This window comes from Cygnus olor, chromosome 4 (assembly GCF_009769625.2).
Source record: "Cygnus olor isolate bCygOlo1 chromosome 4, bCygOlo1.pri.v2, whole genome shotgun sequence".
In the NCBI taxonomy this organism is placed as follows: domain Eukaryota; kingdom Metazoa; phylum Chordata; class Aves; order Anseriformes; family Anatidae; genus Cygnus; species Cygnus olor.
This window is the reverse complement of record NC_049172.1, coordinates 68,103,469-68,126,844: the sequence shown is the minus strand read 5'-3', so window position 1 is coordinate 68,126,844 and position 23,376 is coordinate 68,103,469. Positions and strand designations below refer to the sequence as shown.

The 23,376-nt window shown below is 38.1% G+C and overlaps 1 protein-coding gene across 1 annotated transcript; it reads right to left on the bottom strand.

Annotated features, from left to right (window-relative positions):
- Nucleotides 1–23,304, bottom strand: NOP14 (NOP14 nucleolar protein). The gene is made up of 18 exons (XM_040554615.1): nt 22,819–23,304; nt 20,582–20,716; nt 19,194–19,335; nt 18,478–18,623; nt 17,926–18,063; nt 16,279–16,401; nt 14,920–15,051; nt 13,288–13,630; nt 11,855–11,985; nt 11,510–11,595; nt 9,745–9,880; nt 7,831–7,932; nt 7,049–7,202; nt 4,142–4,301; nt 3,268–3,415; nt 2,178–2,296; nt 766–921; nt 1–418 (listed from the first exon to the last, which is right to left on the bottom strand). The coding sequence occupies exons 1-18, from the start codon at nt 23,014–23,016 to the stop codon at nt 319–321; spliced, it is 2,649 nt and encodes an 882-aa protein (XP_040410549.1). The 5' UTR covers nt 23,017–23,304; the 3' UTR covers nt 1–318.
- Nucleotides 23,305–23,376: the final 72 nt, after the last annotated feature.

Sequence of the window (23,376 nt, the reverse complement as noted above, 5' to 3'; positions counted from 1 at the left end):
TGTACATTTCTTTTTTGTTCAAAATAGTCTAAAACTTGTTTACACACTCTTGAGAATTCTAATTATTTATCCAAATACACTGTTGCTAAAATAAACAGAAGCATACCACATACAAAAATGTTATTTTATTTTTTTTTCTTACGAAAACCTGTGGATTTATCCAATAAGCAGGTTCACTTTTTCAGACAGACCTGATGATGTCGTTTTCCTCAAAAGGAATACATCCAACCAATGCAACTAAAATCTGTGCAAATGCCATAGAATTGGGTCATTTTATACGTCAGTAAAACCAAACTTTCTGTCCGTAGATAGTCCCAATTAATTCTTCATTTTTTTCCTTTTCATTGCTTTCCATTCACCCTCCTGTGTAGCAAGGCTACTGAGAAGCTCTTTCACTTTTCTCTTTCTGGCTGAATCTCTGTAAAGCAAACAATAAACATGTTAAATATTTCAGGGAGATTATATTAGGGAAAATAAGTAAGTACATTTAGACTGTAGTCATTAATTTATAAAAAGCCCCACAAATCTTAAATTTCACTGACATACACTTTACATAACAACTTTCTGCATATTCTTAACTAGCGAAATGAAACTGCGAAGTTGAAAGTTAATATAATCTCTGACAAAAATACCCGTTTTCCCTAAATTGCCAACTTTTATTTATTTAAAATTTTGTATTAATCGTTCTTGTCAGTCTCATCACACAGCAAAGAAATGGACAGAAGAACAACTCTTAAACTGGTGCTGAAGAAAAGGCTACATTACCTCTCCATGATTTCTGAAAGTTGCATTCTAGCCAGAAACTGGTTATCCTTCCGAATCTCACGAACAGCTCCCTTAAATTCACGTTTATGCTTGTGAATCAACCGCTTTCTTTCTTGCTCCTTCTTGTTGCTTCCCTGCTTTCTTCCAAACTCTAAACTGAAATGAAAATGTGTATATGTGAGCACAGAACACCCTACCAAAAAGGACTTTATGTATATAAGGAGTGAATTTTTGTCCAAACACTAATGGTATTTTTATTCCTGCATATTATGTAATCGACTTGCAAAATAAGGAGCTGCCTCAGAGAACATACTGGAAAAACGCTCACCAGACTTTCTAACCGCATGTCATCATCATGCAGATGACAAGCAGATAACATTTTCCAGAAAACAGATACGCTTCAATCCCCCCCATATGTAGCCTGCATTTTGTTAAGACTGAAAAGCTAACGCAGATAAATAAAAGATGTCTGGAGAAAGATGGAATCTCCCAATGTATCTTAAGTTTTTGCAGACTTCCTCTACAGATGAATTCTGAAGAAACGGTCTCATCAGTTAACTTGGTGATAAATGTGTATGGCAGAGGAGAGCTGTCCTCTTCAATTAGCAGAATAAGTAAGACGCAGTTATGCCCTTGTAGATAACAAACAGGCCTAAATGAGTCAGCAGCCAATATAAGGCAGACTTCCTGAATCAGAACACAGTTCTATCATCTACAAAAGGAAATTAGTGTTATTTAAATTTAATTCCAAACCAGAATATAAAAGTGCACATGATCACTGTAAGGTCTATAAAAAGAAGAAAGCTCCATGTTTTTTTGTTGTTGCTACTGTTGAAAGGTAGAAAATTGCTTGCGAATGAGGAATGGGGCAATCGAGTATGCCTAAAGGAATGCTTAATCTGACATATTATTTGTTATGTTCCGTGATACAGAGTACAGGAGTATCTTGCCTGATCTACTGCACCCGTGAAACAACCCTCAAAATTTCACCACCCATCTTTACCTTTATATATTTCAGCATGATTTTTACAAACAACTCACTATTGTTCTTGAGACTGAAGTGCTTTTACAGAGCACATGGTAAAACATCAGATAATAACAACCCCTTCTCAACTGGAAATTTATTAATTTTTAACTGATTATATGGGCAAGAGCTGATTTCCAGTGCTATTTTTTCCTCTCAAGATAATCTTTGCTCTATTTCTTAGAATTCCTCCTTCCTTCTTCTTTCCCTTCCTACCACCCAAGTAGCTGGTCCTTTGCAGTTTGTGCATAAAATGCAACACAGAAACAGTTAGCTGGTTTATGTCCTGTTTTCCAAATCTGTTTAGTCTACTGAAAATCTCAATGTTTACATACACTTTTTCTTTCGCATACACTTTTTCTTTTGCACTAAGCATTGCTTTACTTACACTTTCACAATCTTAGGCGTATACTGTTTCAATGGCACTGGCTTCTTTTTCTCACAGACCAATGGAGTATAGTGCTTTGCTTTGTTCTCTAGCTCTTTCAGAGCACCGTGATACCATTCCTGAAAACGCAAATCAATTTACAACTTTAAAAGTGTTTCAGAGACACCATAATTCACAACTTATGGTAAATTTAATCAGAAGTAATGTCCTCCCCACATGTTCGTTTTCCAAGTAAAATTATTGCTTTTCTTTAGGACATTGCTAACACTGAAATGCTGTAACCCTTCCAGGCTGGATAATTTTTAAACACTTCAGCAATACTATTAAGATGGTAACATGGACGATAAGAAAGGTCTGGAAACAGTTTCACCTAACAGAGGAATAAGGAAGACTGAAGCCAGTTAAATTCAAGAGCCTGCCTTTCAGAGTCATTCTAAGGATGACTGTTAATTTTATTTTGATGATAAAAAAAAATAGGCCATTTTGCATCACCTATATTACAAAATCTTGTTCTCTAAGGACATTTCATGATGCCTCTTTGAGGAGAGGACAATTCTGCTATATTCAGAAAAGACAGATTAAAAAGTATACTTAAAACTCATTGTTAGACAAATAAACAACTGACCTCACTTAAGTGAGGTAGCTGACCAGGTATATTTAGTTTAATTTTTCTGAGACAGTTACAAATACTATTTCATCGTCTTGGTACGTGTATTGGTTGTAGTAAGGTCTCACATCCTCATTACAAAAGTACAGGAGCAACTGGATGACCAGACTACTAGTCTTATAAATTAAGCCACAGAATGCTACATTATTACAGCTCAAAGTGCTATTCTCCTCAATTAGAGGGATAAGATATACAATGAAAAAGATATTTTCTTAATATTCTCCACTCTTCTTTGGTTTCTCCAAAGAAACATCATTACGATTTCTGAAGAACAATTAAGGCAAATGCTTGACCCTTGTGACCATCTCACTGATGCTTATACTTTTTGTTGTTGTTTAACCACAGATGAAGATCACTGAATTTATTAATGAACCAATCAAACCAATTATTTAATTCTTAATTTCATTCCTAAGGAACACCCACCTGCATTTTTTCAGGATATTCATTCACTGGCACATGTTGCGTAAGAAGTATTTTGACAGGATGCATTATTTCATGGAATGATGGTAAAGACTCATACAGAACTGCACATCTTTTAATGAGATCAAAACACAGGGCTAGACAAGATAACCTGTTGATGTACAAAAGAATATAAAAATTTCACTTGCAAAAATTGCACTGGATTTTCTAATAAAATTAATCAAATTAATTAAATTTGGCAGCATTAGCAGTGTCTATTATTAAGACTGCCTGACCCAGCCACTTACAAGGCTGTTCCTGGTTGTCAATTCAGACTAAAATTTCACTTTTACTGCAAGCAAATACCCAAGAAATCCATTAGAAACAAATCTTTATGTCAGCGCACAGAGCACAAGCCAGTGCTGTGTCTGCTGCTTGAGTAACAGGTTTTTATACTGGTTCTAGAACTGTCACACTTCAAAACAGAATTAATAATTTTTCTTTTTAAACTTTGTAACAAAATCCTTACTTATCCCTGAAGTAAGTTACGGTATAACAGATGCACAAATTAAAAAAAAAAAAAAAAAAGAGGTCAGATGTGCTTAATGAACATATTTAATTGTAGTCTTTTCTAACTTTAGGATTTGATTACTTCAGTGTCTCTTCTAACATGATATTTGTATGTAAATACAGTATTTGCTTCAGAAGAGCATGACGGTTCAAAGTACTGAGCATGTCCTCTGTCTCTGCATCATTTCATCAGTCCACAGCTGTACAGAAAAGGAATGGAAGGGCTGAGCACTCCAACAAATGCTTTGTGTAATGTTCTGACAGAAGATTAATATTTCCTATGCATAAAAATAAAGCAGAACATCTCACTGCTCTTACTCTTACATACCTGATATGATTCACTTCTGTTCTGCTGGCTTCCTTTAATCTATTCACAATACTCAACGGCAAATTTTGCTTCTGCCAACTTTCCAAATCCTTCTTATCACACACCAAAAGCAGCTCTAAATTTTTCCCCATTGGTGTGAACGGATGCACTACAGTATAGCCTAATAACCAAGAATAATAATCATAAACAAATCAATTCTCAGCATTACGTCTGAAGAAGTTTTTAACCATGCTGCCTTAAAACAAAACAAACAAACAAAAACCACCTTTATCAGTACAAGGCTTTTCTAAAATAATGGACCACAGGCACAATCCTAAGTATGTACGGGGAGAGAGAAGACTAGAGAAGATGCCTGCCCTGTGGGGAATAGGATGGACACTTAAACTGCCAGTGAGGGTGAAGCATTGGATACGCTTAAGAGGAAAAGGCAAGGAACAGGACTTTCCATTGGAGTTACGAGTAGAAGGCTTTGACCAGAATGTGGGCAAGCAGCAGAGCAAGCACGAGAAGGGAAAGCTCCCAGTTACTGCACAGCACTGAGCCTCTCCAGTGACCTCTTGGCAGGGACCCTCAGATGCATGCTATAAAGTCCCCTCCCACTCCAGCTAAGCAGTTTTAAGATGTGAAGTAAATGCAGAATACACACTGGGGCTGGCAATACAGAAAAGACTTGAGAATCATTGTGCTAAATAAGCTGATCTGTGCAAATGGTACTTGCAGACCAATGTGAAAGAAATATTTGTGGAGTTTCATGTTTAAGGTAGAGAATAATTTGCAGTCCCTGCGCTGGAGTTTTTTTTTCCTTAAGTCCGGCAAGCTTACGGTTGAACTTATTTCAAAACTTTATTATTATCAGCTTTACTTGTGAGAGGACAGCATCTTTCATTACCAATTCCATTAGCTGAGGCTATCAACAAAGACAATTCTTTTCCACTCCCTCCCCCTTCAGCTTTTCTACTTCTTTTTTTTTTTTTTTTTAAAGTCTAAACAAGGTCAAAACCTGTACTTCAGTCTTTTACGACGTTCTATTCTCTATCGTTTCTCCGTGTGAGAAATTCTCCATGTGAGAAATGGCCACACTTGCAAAATGAAATCAGAAAGAGTTCTATTTGCTAATGTTATGTATTGTCAAAATTGAACCCAAAGAAATTTGTGGTGTGATAGTATATCAGCATTCCAGAGAACTAGCTGTCAGCTCATTTTAAAATAGTCTGTGACGACGGCAAAACCATCACATTTATCAGCAACAGTTCCACCACAGATACTTAAAAACATGGTTGGATATTTAGTAACTTTAAAACATCAATATTGATTGAAAAACTTTCAGAAAGAGAATGCTGTGTCTCTAGCATATCTTTTATTGTGCTTTTCCTCACTGCTAACAGAAACCAACACCATGCAAATTTAAGTAGTGTAAAAACATTAGCAGAAATACAAAGGAAGTTAACAAAAAATAGTTAAATCATCAACCACTCCTAAATATTTTAAAGTAGTTCATCTGACTTAGAAAATGCTGTATGTCAACTGCACCCAAAACCTTTATAGAGCATATATTCCTAAGAGGGTAAACAAAGGATAAAATACTTTAAGTGCTGTGTAATGCACCCACTCTAACCTCTTCCCACCTCTTTCTGAGAGTTCAGCTGTCGGTGTTCTGAGAATCCAGGGCTTTAGCTCTGATGCAGCCCAGCTGTGTAACTTTGGCTCACACTTCAGAGGAAACGGCTAAGCTGTGAGAAAGAGCTGGGCGAGTCTGCAGGGTACAGCCACACAAGATAATAAAGGTGAAACTGCAGCACTAAGCTTGTTGAGAAAGTGATCATTTGTAGCTCAAGAATTCACAAGAAGAAAAGACTGTCAACATGGAAAGGCATGAAAATCCTAAAGGACAAAAAAAGGGAGCTGCAAGACAGCTTAGTACCGCTGAAAACATACTGGAATGCTGCAGCAACAGAAGCCGAACCTTCCTCACCTAACTGATGACTACCCTAAGCACAAAGACTTCAGGTGATGAGCACAGTAATATTTAGCCTGTAGTTCATTAAATCCCAGATGTCTTCTGTGAGGATTTGCCAACAAATCATTGAATTTTTCACTTGAGAATATCCTGCCTGCAGTCTCCTCATGCATGCTGACACTCAGAGTGACCCAGGGATACTAGCACATGAATTAGTTCCTACGCTCTGACAAAGCTCTTCTAAGTGAATTTTTGTCACTAACCTTTTCAGTAAGAAGCGTCAGATCTAGAATAACTTTAAAGCTTGAAATGAGTCGCCACAGGAAAAAAAAAAAATCATAGAAAGACAAAGACTGGCAATTAAAATCATATTGGTTAGCATATATGGCTAGCATATGGATCCCATTGAAAAGACAGCTTCATTCTCACTGTTGTCTGCACAGACTGCTAAGTTTGCAGTTATGTTACAGCACAGCCTAATCCTCTGCTTCGGGGGATAGCTGCCTTCTGTTAAACTACAACAATTCCTCGTCAAACACATAAAAAGGAAAAATACCAACTCAGTGTTATATTTCTCTCATTTATCTGGGTGATATGGCTATTAGTGGATAAGGGAGGCTATTTGCAGGGTGCTCATTGGGAATCCCATAGGAACTGCGAATTTTAAGTGCAGTCCAATCACACAGACTACTTAGAACAACAATATTACCAAAATACTGCACTCTGGGCAATGCTACTTTATTTCCCATACTAACTTCAGTTCTTTCTTTCCTACCAACATTAGAGAATCTCATTCATAACAATATGTCTGAGAATCAAAGTTGTGGATGGCCAACCTAGCAGATGATTTCGGTCTTTTGTTCAAAATACTAAACTCAGTGTGAAAGATAATTATTTAATATAATACCTAATATAAAAAATAATTACTCATTTATTCTAAACAAACTCACCCTGGGCTTGCTTTTTAGGGAGCGATATGTGAAGTACTCCAACAAGAAAATTGATGAGTTCTGGTACAAATCTTCTGGAGAGAGAGATGTATTCCAGGAACAAACAGCATATAAATAAACCTTTAATAACATCTTGCAGCGTTGTGATGCGACACTATAAAAAAGAAAAGAAGAAAAAAGCACATCATGTTAATTAGTAAATGTCTATCCATCACAAATATAGCATCTCCCGCAAAGTAGAAATATTTAATAAGTTGTACACATTTAAGATCTGTAAAATGATACCCTTTGGACTTCAATGAAAACATACTGGCTTTCCCTTTCACACATGAAAAAGTATGTGCAGAAATGAGCAGAAAGTCTGTCAGAAGAGGTTTAGCCACTAGAAGGTGCTAAATCACAAACAATAAGTTCTTTTTACTTGTTTGTTTCTGCTATCTGACCTGTTCATGCATTTCAGTCCTACTTATGCCCCATATCCATTTCAGAAGCGAAAAAAAGAAACATCTGGCTGAAAGCAACTTGGGTCTGTGACAGTAACAGAACTAGCTCAAGACTTTCAAAGCATATAAACAGGACATTTGGATAGAAAAATTAGGACGTATTTTAACTGCACTGCAATGCACTGTGCTAGATAAGATTTTAAGGAAAATGAACACTGACGATTTTTAAGTACAGATCTCTCTTAAGTAGGACCAATTGCAATATAAGTTATAACTTATAGTTGGGGTCCTAGGAAGAAACAAGGAACAATACGCTGAGATTCAACATCACAGACATACCTTAGTAAGTAGCTGACTCATGTATATAAGAGCAGGAGTTACAACTGGATGCCGGAAGTCAGATGTTGGAAACAGTAGAGATGTAATTTTCAAATAAATAAGCTGACGGTATATAAAACAGAGTAAAAAGGCAAAATATAGTAAGACACAATTCCCAATTGATTTTACACATATCTAACTGTGATGTGTAAGTAACTGTCATGTAGTTGTCTAAAAACACTAAGACACACATCGCTGAGAAACCTGATATGATACACAACCTATTTACTGAGACGACTGTTTAAGTTACATGAGAAAATGGACTATCCATTATATGTCTAACACTGCATTAGTTCAATGAGGCAGCTGGAGGAGCAACCAAGAACTATGCCCACCACGCTGACCATTTATTCCATGAGGAAATGTGATAAAGTTCTGCCCACCACAACCACACACTCTCATCTCACATAAAGAAACGAACAAGTGGCCACAGAGGACCCGTGACAAATTTCAACAGGTCCTCAGCACAGACAATTAAGTAACCAGGATCCTCAGGCACTAGCAGGTAACAAGTAGCAAACACAGCCAAGAGAACTAACCAGAAATTACGTACACTCTTACTGAAGGGAATGTCAGAGAGCTGTGAGTGACCTCCTGTCATGACTAGAAGAATCTTAAACATCAGCCTCAGGGTAATTCTATAAATGCATCTAAGTGGACATTTACACAGTAAGCTAGACACAAGTCAAGTTTTATTGTTTCAGCTCTGTTTTCCTCTATTAAGTTTTTGTTGTAAATAAATATTCTCCTGAACTGTTTAGTTACTGAACACCCCTGATCAAATTAGATTAACTGTAGCCATGTGTAAAGTCTACTAACGCAACTGGTCTAAGGAACCTTCATTCAAACAAGTGCTTTGGCAACAAGACAGTGATGTAATTCTACCCTAAAACACAAAGATGGCTTGAAACCTCAAAAAGTTCACTGAATGGAATGAAACTCAACAGTGCCACTGGTGTCTGGAGGGTGACAGTGATAAAGTAAAAAATTACAAGCTCTCTACAACACGTTTCCTGCAAAATGTAAAACATCCTGAATAAAGACTCTTCAAAAAAGAACTCAATATAAATGTTGTCCAAGCTGTAAGAACCAAGTCAGCCAAGTAAATCCTTCAGTCTATTTTCTTTCAATACCCTAAATATACCATTAGGCAGCATTTCTCTCCCAGCCTGATGAAACAAAAACAAGTAGCTTCCTTAGGATTACTAACTTATGGTGGCTCTTTGAAACATTTTATTATAATAATCAAATACTCATTTTCCATATGCTCCACTTGTCAATTCCCTAACAGCCATTTACCTAGACACTGAAAAAGGAGTGTGTTCAAATTTAGCATGGCCACTGAAATTTTGAAATATTACTAATACAAGATGGAAAGGTCAGTCCCTTCACTTTGAGTCGTTAATTTAGCATCACTCATATCAATCGTACTAAACGTCGTATTTTATACCCAAACATTATTTCCCTGTTATTCTTGTGAACCTAGGAGACAGTGAACTCCTATGGAACATCTTTTAAATATTTGCACTTAACATAATTAAAGAAATCAGGGCATAACTGACATCACTTTTTCCTAGAAATACCCATTGAAATGCCATCAAGAAAACAAAGAATGTTCTGCTACGTAAACTGGAGCAGCAATTTTAAGATCTTTTCCCTTTATTAACATTGCTAAGTCACACTTCCACTCTGTAGAACGTTTTGTTATCTGCAGAGAGGCAATTTAAAATGTAAGAAACCTAAAAAGACATAGATGCTAATAACTTATTATATGCTTTGAAATGCAAAATTACATTTCCTATCATCTGGCATTTATTAGCATTTCTGTACTCATGTAAAGAGCAAGAGATTTTCTTAGCAGTAGGTGTTTGTTACCGTGTCTAAACCTGGAAATGTTGCACGGCCTTTGACTTCAATTGCTTCTTCCATGTCATGCGCGGCGTCTCGAAGGACAAACTTCATACTGCCACCGGCTGCCTCAGGAAACATCTGGCAGAGATTGTACAATGGCCTATTAACAAGAAATCTAAGTCACGATCAAGTTACACCACTGATCTTAACTAAAAATCTGATTTTTAACCACTTTTAGGAAGATTTCTTGTGTTCCATCTCTAACAATAACATATTCCCCAAAGCAAATTATTTTTAGAGAAAGAGCCACCCTGTATAGATTATTATAATAATACTTTTGGTTTACAGATGTATTTTCCATTGGGCTGTACAAGATGATCTCTGATTTGGTGGTTTCTAAATCTTAAATAAAAAATTAAGAAATTAAAAACTTTAAAATACACTCTCAAATCATTTGATACGATCAAAAAGGCATATCTTTCTGAATCGCCTAACTCTTCATTTTACTGTACAAAGGTAAACTGGCACATAATACTAGGCAGCTCTCTACTCAAAATACTCTCAGGCAATGTAAAGCACTTAAAAAGGCAGCAATGTAATTAACAAAATTGTTACTTAAAACGAGAAAAAAATACCCACAAAGTTAGGCCAGTTGCTGGCCCGTGGACGCTGCCTACAGGGAGGTGCAGGCAGGAGCCTGCATCTGCTTTTCAGTATTTTCATTTAAAATGACTGTAGTGATATTAATAAATCCCTATTCTATAAAGCAATCAAAATGCGTTTAGACATTTTTACAAAGGCACAGCATGTGTGACTATCAGCAGGTTGGTGCTCTTGCTGATGAACACAACAGAGCAATGCATGCTAAAGCTGCACATAAAAGATCTTTTAAAACTATTTATTTTTCAATATACTTTTTTTATTTCATGCTACATACAAATAATTCATTGAAAGAAAGTTGTCTAGCCTGCAAAGTCTAGCTAGGAATAACAGACTAGTTTTGGGTGGAAGGGAACTTTGGAGATCATCTTGAGGAAACCCCTGCTCCAAGCATGGCTAACTTCAAAGCTGCCCCAGGTTGCTTGCAGTTTTGTCGAGTTTTGTGAATCTTCAAGGGTGGAGATTCTACAGCCTCTCTGTGAAACCTGTTCTGATGTCCAACACCCTTGTTGTGAAGGATTTTTCCTTCCACCTAATTGGAATTTCCCTTGTTGCAACTTGTGTCCATTGACCCTCATGCTTTGCTGAATACCCCTGAGACAAATTTGACGCTCTTTGTCCATTACATGTTTGAAGACAACAATGCCAAATTGACTAATTCCTGCAAAATGCCTCTTTGGAACATTTACATGGGCTTGCTTTAACACTCTTTATTTCCATTTTCCTCTAGTTCCAAACCTGAGTGAATTACAGAATGGAAACCCATGTAAGGTTGCACAGGCAACAGCACACTGTCATTGCAAAGCTTGAAGTCCTTGATCAGCAGTATAAATAACTTCATATACAGAAGTTTGCATGCACACATGGTATATCATTTATTCACTAACCATGAAAAACATTTTACAGATCAAAAATTAATAAAAATCAAGAATTTGAAAATGTCTTGGTACAATTAATAGCTCAAACAATACGTGAAGCAGAGTTAAAACACTAAAAAGCCAGAGAATCACCAGTTGCCTACAATCCCAAGAGAACTACTTGAAAAAAACTACATTCAAAATGCCTCACCCTATGCAGCTTTTCTCCTAAAGCCATCATGTAGCAAAAGTCAACAGGATTTATTACTTACAGGATGAGTTTGTCAATTGCTTTGAGGTCTGGTAAATCCAGGTTTGCTAACTCCCCAGTATAGTCCAAAAGGAAGCCAAACAGTTTCTGCAAGAAGCACAGCATGTTACAAATTATCAATGTTCTTTCACTGCAGGTATTTTTTAACAGCATAGAAAAACAGTGATACCAAACTCAGAAAAGAAACACACAGTACATTGATTCTACTGCTATCCACAACATAGGAGCATATATATTTTATACTGCTTCCCGAATACTTGCTAAAACTTACGCAGGAATTCAAAGTTAATTTCAAACCTTAAAATGCAAGACAAAACAAAACAAAACAAACAAACAAAAAACATACTTCCAACTTTGTTTTGTTTCCCACTGCAAGGCTTGGATGATTGCATTTCTGAATCCTTTCCAGAATAATAAGCTGTTGCTCTATTGTTCTTCCAGCCAATAAAGACTTAAATTTCTCATAGGATTCGGGAACTACAATGTAAAAACAAAAATTGACCAGACGAAACCTCAAACTTTGGATATTTAATTAAAGTGATCATCTAACAAATTTCCAATTTGAAAGTGTTACTTTTAGAAAAAAAGGTACCATACAGTCTTTAAATAGTAACCTTTTAAACACTAATAACCTATCAATATGTATGTAACATAACTTATGAACATAAGTTAGAAAATAAGGTAAACATTTACCAACAATTAAGATTCAATTCATCCTGTATTTGCTGCTTAGGCTGAGCATAACGATGCTGACACCCACACAATGCATCAGAATTAAACTTAAGCATACATTCAACCATAAATTTGCCATAATGCAATTAGCTCCATGGTTAATTCACATCTAACTAACTTTGGTATGAAAAGATATTAAAAAAGTAAGAAACTTGCCACTGATGGAAAATAATAGTACAAAAAAAAAAAAAGACCTATTTCCAGTCTTCTGCATGAGTTAACATGCTATAAAGCATCCTAACTGGTTCCGTTTTTTGAGTTATTTTAATGTGACTATTTTCTGACTAAGACAAAATCTGAATGCTATTTAAAGGGTTTGTGTAATGTATGTTATCTCCTTTTGATGAAAAAAACCATGCATTTATGGAAGCTGTTTGAAAGATTGTTCAATCTTGTAATGGCTAATTTTGTTAGAGAAACCTATACTAGGACAAGAGCTAGTTGTATTAGCTACTTAATATTAATGAATGTTTTGTGTAATGCTTGGAACAACCCTACCTCCTTCCTCCTAGGCACAGACCCAAAAAGAGTCAAATTTCAAGTGTCTCCATTTAAAAATACTGCAATGTTATGTCACAAGGATTACACCTGAGAGTCCTGCTTCTCTAAGCATCTTCTCTGACAAAAATGCCAGTCCAAACACTAGAGAAGGAAACCTCCCCTCATGTAAATATAGATAACAGAATACTATTTAAGATTCCCTTATGCAAAACACTAGCATTTTGAATTGGATGCATTGCTGGCCTTCAGAAATGAGCACAGATCTTTCTGCTTTAACCCCCAATACATATTTGTCAATTCTATGGCTGCTAGAAGCAGCAGAAACAGCTCTGGGGCAAAACAGATCCGTTTTCCACTGCTCACAGCACGATCAGTGCTAATCACTAAGAACAGGAGCTACTGACTCCTCTTGGAATAGTAGGAGATGGTTACAAAGCAAAATGTCATAGATGAGCAGGAATATTTAAGATCCTGCAGGAGAGAGAAAGAGACTGGTTATAAACCCCCTAAAGACAATATGGATCTCTGGGTCTGTCCTTTGCTTACCAGCAAATGTATAAGGAAGCTCTGCTTTGGCAGCTTCCATTTTTGGATCCAGTCCCTCCATATTCTGTGACTCATTTCCAGTTGTCTCATCTTTCCTCTCTTCTTTATTTCCTGCAGCTTCTTCTTCACTCTCAAGGTCAGATTCAAGATCAGAGTGGTTGTCTGCAGCAACATCCTCCTCATCTTCAGCAGCAGACTCTTCCTCACTTCGGTCATTCTCATTATCCTCCTTCCCGCCTTCCTCTTCTTCCCCTTCCTCCTCCTCCTCTTCCTCCCCCTCCTCCTCCTCCTCCTGTTCTTTGTCCTCCTCTTCCTCTTCATTTTCAATATTGATTTTTCCATCCTGCCAGTAGAGAAAATAAGCCAGTTAAAACACTGATAAAGTAACAGCACTTTGCCAGAATCACCATGGAAAACTTTCATTAAAGGTCACCCTGACCAAGCAGCGAATGGCGGCCGTGCCAGCCAAGAAGGGATTTTAAGGAGAAAATGTGCATACAGGTATAAGAACAGTGGGGTATTTCCAAGGAGCTTAAAGGAACTTTAAGAGGTAATATCTGAGGACTAAAATAATCAGCAGGAAAGTAAAGAACACTAGAAGATGATATAAAAAAAATTGAAGCATTCTTGGTTAGAAAATATATATTTAAAATTACTTCTATGTATTAAAATAGTATATCAGATAAATAATTGTTCTCATCCTGATTTTCTTAATTATCAATTTAAATTCACATCCACAATTTGCATCCTCTGCTTTGAGGACAACAGCAATTCCCTTGCTACTCACATGTAAGAAAAGGATCAGTATGTGCACATGTGCACCACAGCCAGGGTGACTCTTACATCAGCTTTAAGGTTGTATTTGCTCTGCCACCTTAATCAGAGCAACTTCACATGGAAAGGGTTCTTTCAGAAACTCACTCATTCTCAGGCTGAAATTCTGTGAAAACTGCACTGAATATAGTGCAAATTAAAAAATAAAAAAAGGGCTAGAAGGGCTAAGGCTCTCTCTTCAGCCCAGAAGCCTTCTAACAGTATTGAAGGGTACTTTGATAACAGCAGTACAGAGGGAAACGACTACTCCCCTCTCCTCCCCTCTACTCAGCACTTCTATAACCATATAGAATACAGCGTCCAGTTTTTCGGCCTTCAAATACAAGAAAGGTATTTATAAACTTCTGCAAGTTCAGCAGAAAGCCACCAAGATCATCATGGGGCTGGAGAACCCACACTTTGAGCAGAGGCTGAGGAACCCAGGCTTGTTCAGCCTGGAACCAAACAACAGCCTTCCAGTTCCTACAAGGGAGGTCACTGAAAAGGCAGACCAGAGGCCTTCACTGCAGTACATGGTGGAAGAAGGAGAAGCAACAGAAACAAGAAAGGTTCAAACTGATGATACAAAGAGAAACTTTTCCACAGTAAGGACAATCAGGCTGTCCACAAAGATTATGCAGCCTCTGTTCCTCGAGATTTTCAAGACAAGACTGGGTAAAGCCCTGAGCAACCTGGTGATTTCATAGCTGACCCTGCTTTGAGCAGGAAGTTGGACCAGAGTTCTCCAGAGGTCACTTCCAAACTAATTTTCCTACCTTCACTTCAGAATTCTGAGAAAGCTGAAATTTCAAATCTTACCTTGTAAGACAATAAACGTCTGTCATCTTTGTCCAGGATAAACCCGTCAGCTAGATCATCAGCTGACACGTGGCTGGGTTTCTTTTTAGTCTCTTGTTCATCTATTCCACGCATTCGACGTAGCCGATCTGCCTGTGTTTTAAGAGAAATGCAATACACAGATGTGAGCCATCTAGATGAATCACGTCATTACACCAGAAGGGAAGCTCCCTCAAATACTACAGCTAAGAAAATCAGAGGAAAAAAAAAAGTTAACTAGCATTCTCCAACTACCCAATGAAAAGAAAAGGCAGTGACTTGACATACTATGGGCAAAAGCTGATGATACCTTATTTTTATTGCAGAGTACGATCTGATAGCCTAATCCAATAATGTAAGTGATAACACTCACTTGGAAGGGTTTACATTGGGTTTACAAAAGCATTATGTTCTCACATTTTATTTATTTTTTATCTGCTTGGTTTATGAGACAATGCATCATTACTACGTAAGCTTCTAAAAGCAGTTTATGATTCTGCAGTGTTTATCTGTTTCCCCTATGTGCAACAAGTTTGCAGTAAACACAATCATATCTTAGGATTTTAACATTACACTGAATTTGTAAATAGACTCAATGGGCAGTACCTGAAACATCCATTTTCAAAAGCATTTCTGCCTACAGAACCTGCCTTCTGTCTGCTACAGAATCTGCCTTCTGTCTGACGGACAGCTAGACTGTCCGTCAAACAACAAGACAAGAACAGAAAAGAAAAAAATCTTCCTGTTCTGCTGTTAGCTACTGAGCTTTCTGAGGTAACATGAAGGTATCACATGCCTACAGTTTTAAATGTGTCCCTAGTATCCCAAAAGAAAAAGGAGAGAAACATTTCTTGACTAATTCACTCTTTCTAAAGGACTCAGAGCTCCACGTGGCAGAAGCAGCATGCAGCATTTCCCAAGAGAACCCTATTCCTATGCAAAGCAAAGCTATACGCATGCTACCACTGGGAGACTTGCGACACCAGAAGAAAGCAGAAAGTGACTTGGCCGTGCAGCAATTCCGTGCAACAAGGTATTTCTCCTTTCTGAAGCGCACCTCAGCTCTGAATAATTTAAAACATTTATAGGCAATTCAAAGTGATACTGTATTTTTACTGAAGAAATGTCAACTCATTTCATAAACCTCACTAGTCATATACTAAGTTCTATGTTTTTTTCTTTTATATCAGATTGCAAACAAAACACAGAGATTTCCTGAATTCGCCCTCTGACGAATTGCAGTTTAGTACAGCCACTTTCAATCTAAGGTCAAGAAATGAATGTAAGTGGTCACTCCCAAAAGACAGGTTACAAAACAATCTAAAGCCATAAATGGTGTACCTCGAGCTTCTGGAGTCGCGCCTGCTCCTCTTTTGCCAATTCTTCTTCTGTCTTCATCCTTTCTGAAGGTTTTGCTTTCATCTCGAATCCAAGTTCTCGAACAATCATATCATATTCATCAGGCTAAAGAAATATTTATATAGTTGTTTATTATCTTAGTTTTATTATTCTGCTTTGCAGCCACCCCTCTGCCAGACATAACAACTAAAAAGTAAGACCTTTAAGAAATAAGGCAAAGACGATGTCCAGAGAAAGCCACAAGAACATTCAACTCAGTATTAACATAAGGAACAGAACGAATGATTGGACAGAAACTCTCCCCTCCATTTAAGTTACTCACAACTGAAAAATGTACAAATAGTATCATAAATGACAACTGGTTTACTTATTAAATGAAAAACTTCAAATATTTTTATTAGTAAAACACCATTTTCTCAAAGAGCAATTCGAATTAATAAATTCATAGTTTACATTTCTCTTTATAAATACTGTCAGACATGAGCTAAGTCTCTGCCATCTTATTAGTTACACAGATGTCTACCTCAAAGAAAACAAAAAGGGATGCTGATATTCAGTAAAGCTTAAGCAGCGTACATGGCAGAACAGTTACTAGCAGAGATTGTACTGGACTTATGAATACAGACTTCCTGACAGATGTTTAAATCTCTAAACCATACAGTGATACATACTGAAATTCAGTTCTACTGATTTTTCTTCCTACGTGCCTCTAGATGACTTTCTTCTATTCAACGTTAATGTTATAGACCGTTACTAATTCACACTCTGCATCTCTGATAAATGTCAAATTGAGATTCATATGAAGCAAGGGAATCTAATTTTCCTTTTCAGCAAAGTACACTGACAAATTTTTTTGTCTAGGATATCACATTACCAACATACTGGAGTATTCAGCATATTACGAAGCATCTCAAAAATCAATACATCAAAATACAACCTTTTGATCCAGTATATTCTGTTCATTATTTACAATCAATTTTAACGTAAGATCAGTTCATGAGTTCAATCTTTTAAAAAATGAATTCTACTGCCAGGGAACTAATAAAATATAATACAAAACGTGGACAAGAAAAAAAAACAGTGCAACACATTACAGTGCCTATTCTTAAATTTAAAAGTTTATTTCTCTTAGTATAATGTATCACTAAGAGAAAAAGTTTTGAGGCCGTAACAAATTTATTCATTAGGTTAATATTTAAATTCCTTTTTTGTAAAGACAGTACCTAAATCATAACAAGGAAAATTTTGTTGTCAAATCAAAGTTGTTTTATCCAATAAACATTGCAAAGGCATTCAGACTAAGTCAACATTCTCAACAATTTTTATTCTTCAGGAAAATGTATTTGTCTTAATAACCTGCAGCTAACAGTGTTTGTTGTTCAACCTGCAACCTCTCTCACATTTAATATATAATAAAAAGCAACTGGTAATTGCAAAAAGATAAATCATATAAATCCCTACATTTTTCCAGTTAACCAAACTGTCTTAAAACCGTAAATTCCCTTAGTGTGAACAGCAGGCAACATTTTATTTTGTGAAGTGATGAACTTGGCCTTACACATCAGACACTAGGACAGTCAAAACTACAAGTCATTAGAACAATAGACAGTAATCTAGCCAAAACCTTACCTTGGGTTTTTCTACCTCTTTGTCCTTTCTTTCTGACTTCGGCGTTTTGCGAGCCATAAGGGTTTGGATTTCTTTCCAGTCATTGTCAAGCTTTTCTGTGAGTTCTAATGCACTTTCTCTCTGACTTTGCCTCACTTGCTAGAAAAATAAAACACAAACGCAGCAGTTACGTTCAGCTGAACATGACAAAGCATTTAGAGCACAAAACCAAAATGCCGTCTCTAGCAAATAATTTAAAATATTAAGTATTTGAAAGGTAAAAACTCTCTGTGGCAGAAGCAGTACAGTTATACTGAACGCCACACAGGCTGCATACAGAAAACAAGTTATGTAAGTCAAGAGGAGAGACTTGGAGATACAAAAGAATGGTAGATATCCAATGCATTTCCTAAAACTTCTTCAAGGGCAGATGGACTTTATGCAAGGACCTCAGACTCTTTTCCTCAACAGCTATCTACCTTGCTTTCCAAGCCACTATTTTACTCTGCAAAGACAGAGATCACAATGCCTTCTTAACCATGCATAATTTATACATTAGGGCTAAAAACTCACCTTTTCTTGTTTAGATTTGGCTATCAACTCTTCTATGAGTTCCTTTCTAGATTTAGGTTTTTCCTCCTCTTCATCTTCCTGCCCACTTGATGCTTTTTTACGAAGGAGGCCTCCACCCCCTCCAAAGTGAGCAGCGGTTAACTCAGCTAGAAGAGAAAGTAAATTGTGAATCCTTTTCAAATCCATACATCAGTGCTGATGCTGCTGGGACAATAACTCCCTATTACTTGAGAGTGGGAGCAATTGAAAGTATTTAATCATCCATGTACTATTCTCATCCCTATAAACAGCCGTACCAAGACAGAGAGATGCTGGCCACATACCTCAGGCTGACAAACATTTTGTGTGAGATAGGAATATGTGTTTTTTCAACATCCAACTAGTAGTTAGGTGCAGAGATGCAAGAAAGCAACTTAAACTTCAGATGCTACCCAACACCCTCCAAATATTGGTAAAAATTGGTATTGGTTAATGCTGAAAAGCCCACAGATTAAAGAAGCTTGCCAGGAAGGTCGTTCCAGCTCAACCTCTGCTAAGATCCAGACAGCTGTTCCACGTGTGGTTAAGAAGTAATCAAAACTGGCTTAAACTTCCCAACCGATTACATAATACTCTTCCTCAGTGAAGGACAGTACAGAACAAATGATGAACACGTACCACCAACAAAAACAACAATAAAAAAACAGAGCAGTGGGATATTAGCTGACATGTCCTACCTGACAACGTTCCTCTTTCTTCTGTGTCACTATCACTATCCACAATATCATTCAGTTTTTCAATTTCTGCCAAAGACTGGCCATAGTGAGTCAATTCTTCATCTTCATTAAGGTTATAGATATTTTTCTTTCCATAATTTTGCTAAGAATAGTAGAACAAACCAATTAAATAACAAAAGATTTCTAGCTTCAGGCAACAAATTAATAAAGACAGTACTTTCAATGCTAATTGAGGAGATTCTTACTCCAGTTCTCTGCTGTTTTAAGAACACTACCAGATCAATCTTTTCATTCAAATACCTTAAACCTTAACCGAGGGAGCACGATGCATCTCATACTAATGTAGAAATGTAATAACTCAGAAAACTTAAGGAAGCTTAAGTTTTATCCGTATACCATTAACATCAACGACTCAGTATCACATTTCTGACCTAATGAACCTGACTATAACCTACAGAGAGCATGAGTAGACAATGATATTGCACTGTTCGATGTTCAACTCTGGAGACTGAGTATAATGAGGTGGAAATGCTGGTACTGCACATACACTGCACATTACAGAATGACAGCAGGTTACAGAGTTCCTCTAGTCAGCAAATGAAATGGCCGTTCTCCAGCAGTTATAGTGGAATCTCAAATTGTACTTGATGGTGGTTGCCTTTTTCTAAATCAATTCCTGAATCATAACAAGTCTAGAACAAAGAAAACCAATCGATCAAATTAGAACTGGCTTTCTTCATAGAACTGTAGAATGGTTTGGGTTGAAAGGGACCTTGAAGGCCACCCAGTTCCCACCCCCCTGCCATGGGCAGGGACACCTGCCTCTAGCCCAGGCTGCCCAAAGCCCCATCCAGCCTGGCCTTGGGCACTTCCAGGGATGGGGCATCCACAGCTTCTCTGGGCAGCCCGTCCCAGGGCCTCGCAACCCTCTGAGTGAAGATTTTCCTCCTTATATCTAATCTAAATCTCCCCTCTTTTAAAGCCATTCCCCCTTATCCAACCACTGCACCCCCTGACAAAGAATCCCTCCGCAGCTTTTCTGTAGCCCCTTTTAGATATTGGAAGGCTGCTGTAAGGTCTCCCCAGAGCCTTCTCTCCAGGCTGAACAACCCCAACTCCCCCAGCTGGTCTTCATAGGAGAAATTCTTGCACATCAGTGCTTGAATGTCCTCAAATAAATTTCTGCTTTAGAATGTTGTCTTGCAAAACCAGAGAGATTTAATGGAAAATTCTGTATTCCCACACGTGCGTTTTTTTTTTTTTTTTCCTCTTAAGAGTTCCTAACATATAAATTATAAAATAGAAAGCATTAGCCTGCAAAACTCTCTGTTAAGGGCGATCCTACCAACCTGATTTTTTTTTTTCAAATTCCTGTTGCTATACTTTACCTGTCTTTCCAAAGTGAATCGTCTTATCATCTTTTCCTCTGGACTTATTTTAGTGTTATATTCACCAAAACGTTTATCTTTAAACACATTCGTCTTTTCTTTTTCTTTATATTCTTTCAGTAATGTTTGGGTACGCTAGAATAAAAAAAAGGAGATTAAATTAAAAAATGAAGAGAATAAATACTTCCAAAACCAAGGCAAGAAAGGCTCTAAAGTATCCTGGCAATATCATCTAGATGATAAGAACGCAGTGAAAGAGAAGTGAAAACTGAACAACGAAAAGAGATGAGAAGTTCATACGACATACTCAAGAGTCATTAACTACTCTTACAAGCTGCCTAGAAGAAAACAAAACATGGTACACTGTACTTCATTTTGTCACATACAAAAACTGAGCTTTGCTTCTGAAGAATTCTAATTTCAATCTGAAGCTTAGTATAAGAGAATAATATACTAAAGAAAGCAACAAAACCCCAGTGCCAGCTGAACCTCTTCTGGTCTTGTCATCTAAGACATAAAAAATGAAGAAAAAACAAAAGGGTACATACATTTAGTTCTCTGCTTTAGTGTTGAGCCCAGGGAGGTTATGCATCACAGAAGTAAAAGGAAGTTAGCAGACCTATATGAGCTTGTATGTGCCGCACTTCTGGCACAAGTATGAAGACAGGTTTACTTTTCAGTGCCAGTGATCTAATTCATTACAAACATTTGATTTACCTCACTATTAAAACCCGAAGACCTTCACATGTGACATTAAACGCTATTAAATTGTCTCAAATCTAGACAAACGGTAATGAGGACTGAAAGCTAAAATATAATTTCATGCTGAAATTACTACACAGTTCCTGAAGGAAGAAAATACTGGCTGTGCTTAGATTCAAAAAATCCGTGTTCATTTAGAACATGTTAACTGAATCTGATGGACAGGTATCTTTGCTACTGATCGTGCAATGAACTTGCAAGCTACTGCAGTGAAAAGGCTGAGTTTCCTGCAACAGGTTTCTGCAGCCCCACTGAGCATCCCGAACTCGCAGACACCCCCGTAACTGACAGCAGAAGCCAGGCTTCACTATGACAGTTCTACCTTCTGTTTACTTCCTACACAGAATACTTAAATGATCATGCAACTTTAACGCTGCTCAAGTCCATTAAAGTATCTTAATACCTTGGATATGGAAAAGCACCTTTGTTTATAAATTATTTGACATCCTCTCTCATTGATTACTTTTATTCGTAAAACTTTATTTAATGCATCACCTCCCACAATGCATGTAAAATCATAGTTTCCTTCTGCTGCACTATTTTTTAAAAGAACTTCTCTTTTCAGTACATGCTTCAAATTCTGTTTTGTTTTCATATCCAGATTCCATATCGATATCAGAGAGAATCTCAGGGACAAACTTTTAAACTACAGTTTTTCAGTGTTAACAGAATCTACAGAAAATGTTACTTCTTTCCTGTTTTGTCTGCAGAGACAGATCAGAAACAGTTTCAGTGCTTCACTAAAGGATAGGGCAGATGCCTGGAATCGCAGATGCCTCGTATAAGACAGTATTTTCCCTTGCGCAGCATGGATTTTGGTCAGGTAGCTAGTGATGCCAATAGAGAAAGAAGGGGAGAGTTTTAAAGGCATCATGGGTGGAAGACAAAAGATTTAATCTTCTGAAGTTGTATGAACACTCTTTTGAGATCAATGAGGACACAGCACTATTTTGCATCCTAATGTCCTTCCATAACATAACTATTTAACCACTGCCCAAAAAGCAATCAAGTTTTCCAAATCACTGGTAGTTTTTGCATGTCTACACAGTTCCCACTGCAGTAAGGCCCTACTCCTCTTCCAGGCTTTCACTACTACAATAATATTGCACCATTAAGAAACTTAAAATCCTGCAGCATCTAAATCTGACCGAGGTAACAAACACTCATAACTATCCATTCCCTAGTCCGGTATTTGCATCCTGACCACATGTGCTGCTGTGTTCTGGTCCAGGGACATTTGAGAAGAGGCTCATTCCCACACACGTGATGAGGGCTTGCATTGATGAACCACGTGCAGTGCACTGGGGAGGGACATTTTGTCAGGCTCTCCATCGCCATCAGAGCAACGTGAGGAGAGATGAGGCAAGGTGAGGAACCACTTGTGCCACGCAGGACGGATTTACCTCTCACCTCCAGGCTTATTGGCTCTCCATCACAGCTGCTGTCCTTCCTCCCCAGTTTTGACCCCCTCTTACCTTCTTGATGGCCTTGGAGCGCGAGACGCCGGGCAGCCCCACGTCGTTCTTGGTCTTCCTGCCCAGGATGTCGAACTTCTGCCTGTTGACCTTCACCTCGAAGGGGTTGCTCCGTACCATGGCCATGGCTGACTCCGCGGAACCCTTGCCCCGGGTGGGCGCGGAGGCCTTAGGCCTCCTTTTCGCTGCCTTCCCCATTCTCGGGCAGGAGGGGGCTCAGAGGGGACAAACAGATGGGCGGACAGACGGGCGGACAGACCTAGCAACCAAAATGGCGGCGGGGCACAGCCCCCCTCAGCCCTCCCAGCCGCCCCCCCGACCAAATCGCGCGAGACTTCCCCCGGAAATCCCGCGAGATCCCCGGTGCGGCGCGGCGCTGCGGAGGGAGCCGCGCGGTGACCGCGCTCCCGCACCCCGCGTGCCCCCAGCGCCAGCCACGCACCGGCGGCGGCCCCGCGAGTCTCGCGAGGGCTTCCCCCAAGCGTCGCGAGACTTGCCGCCCTTCTTCCCTCCCGCTTTGCGATGACCCAAGGGGAGGTCGGGAGGGAGCCCCCGCAC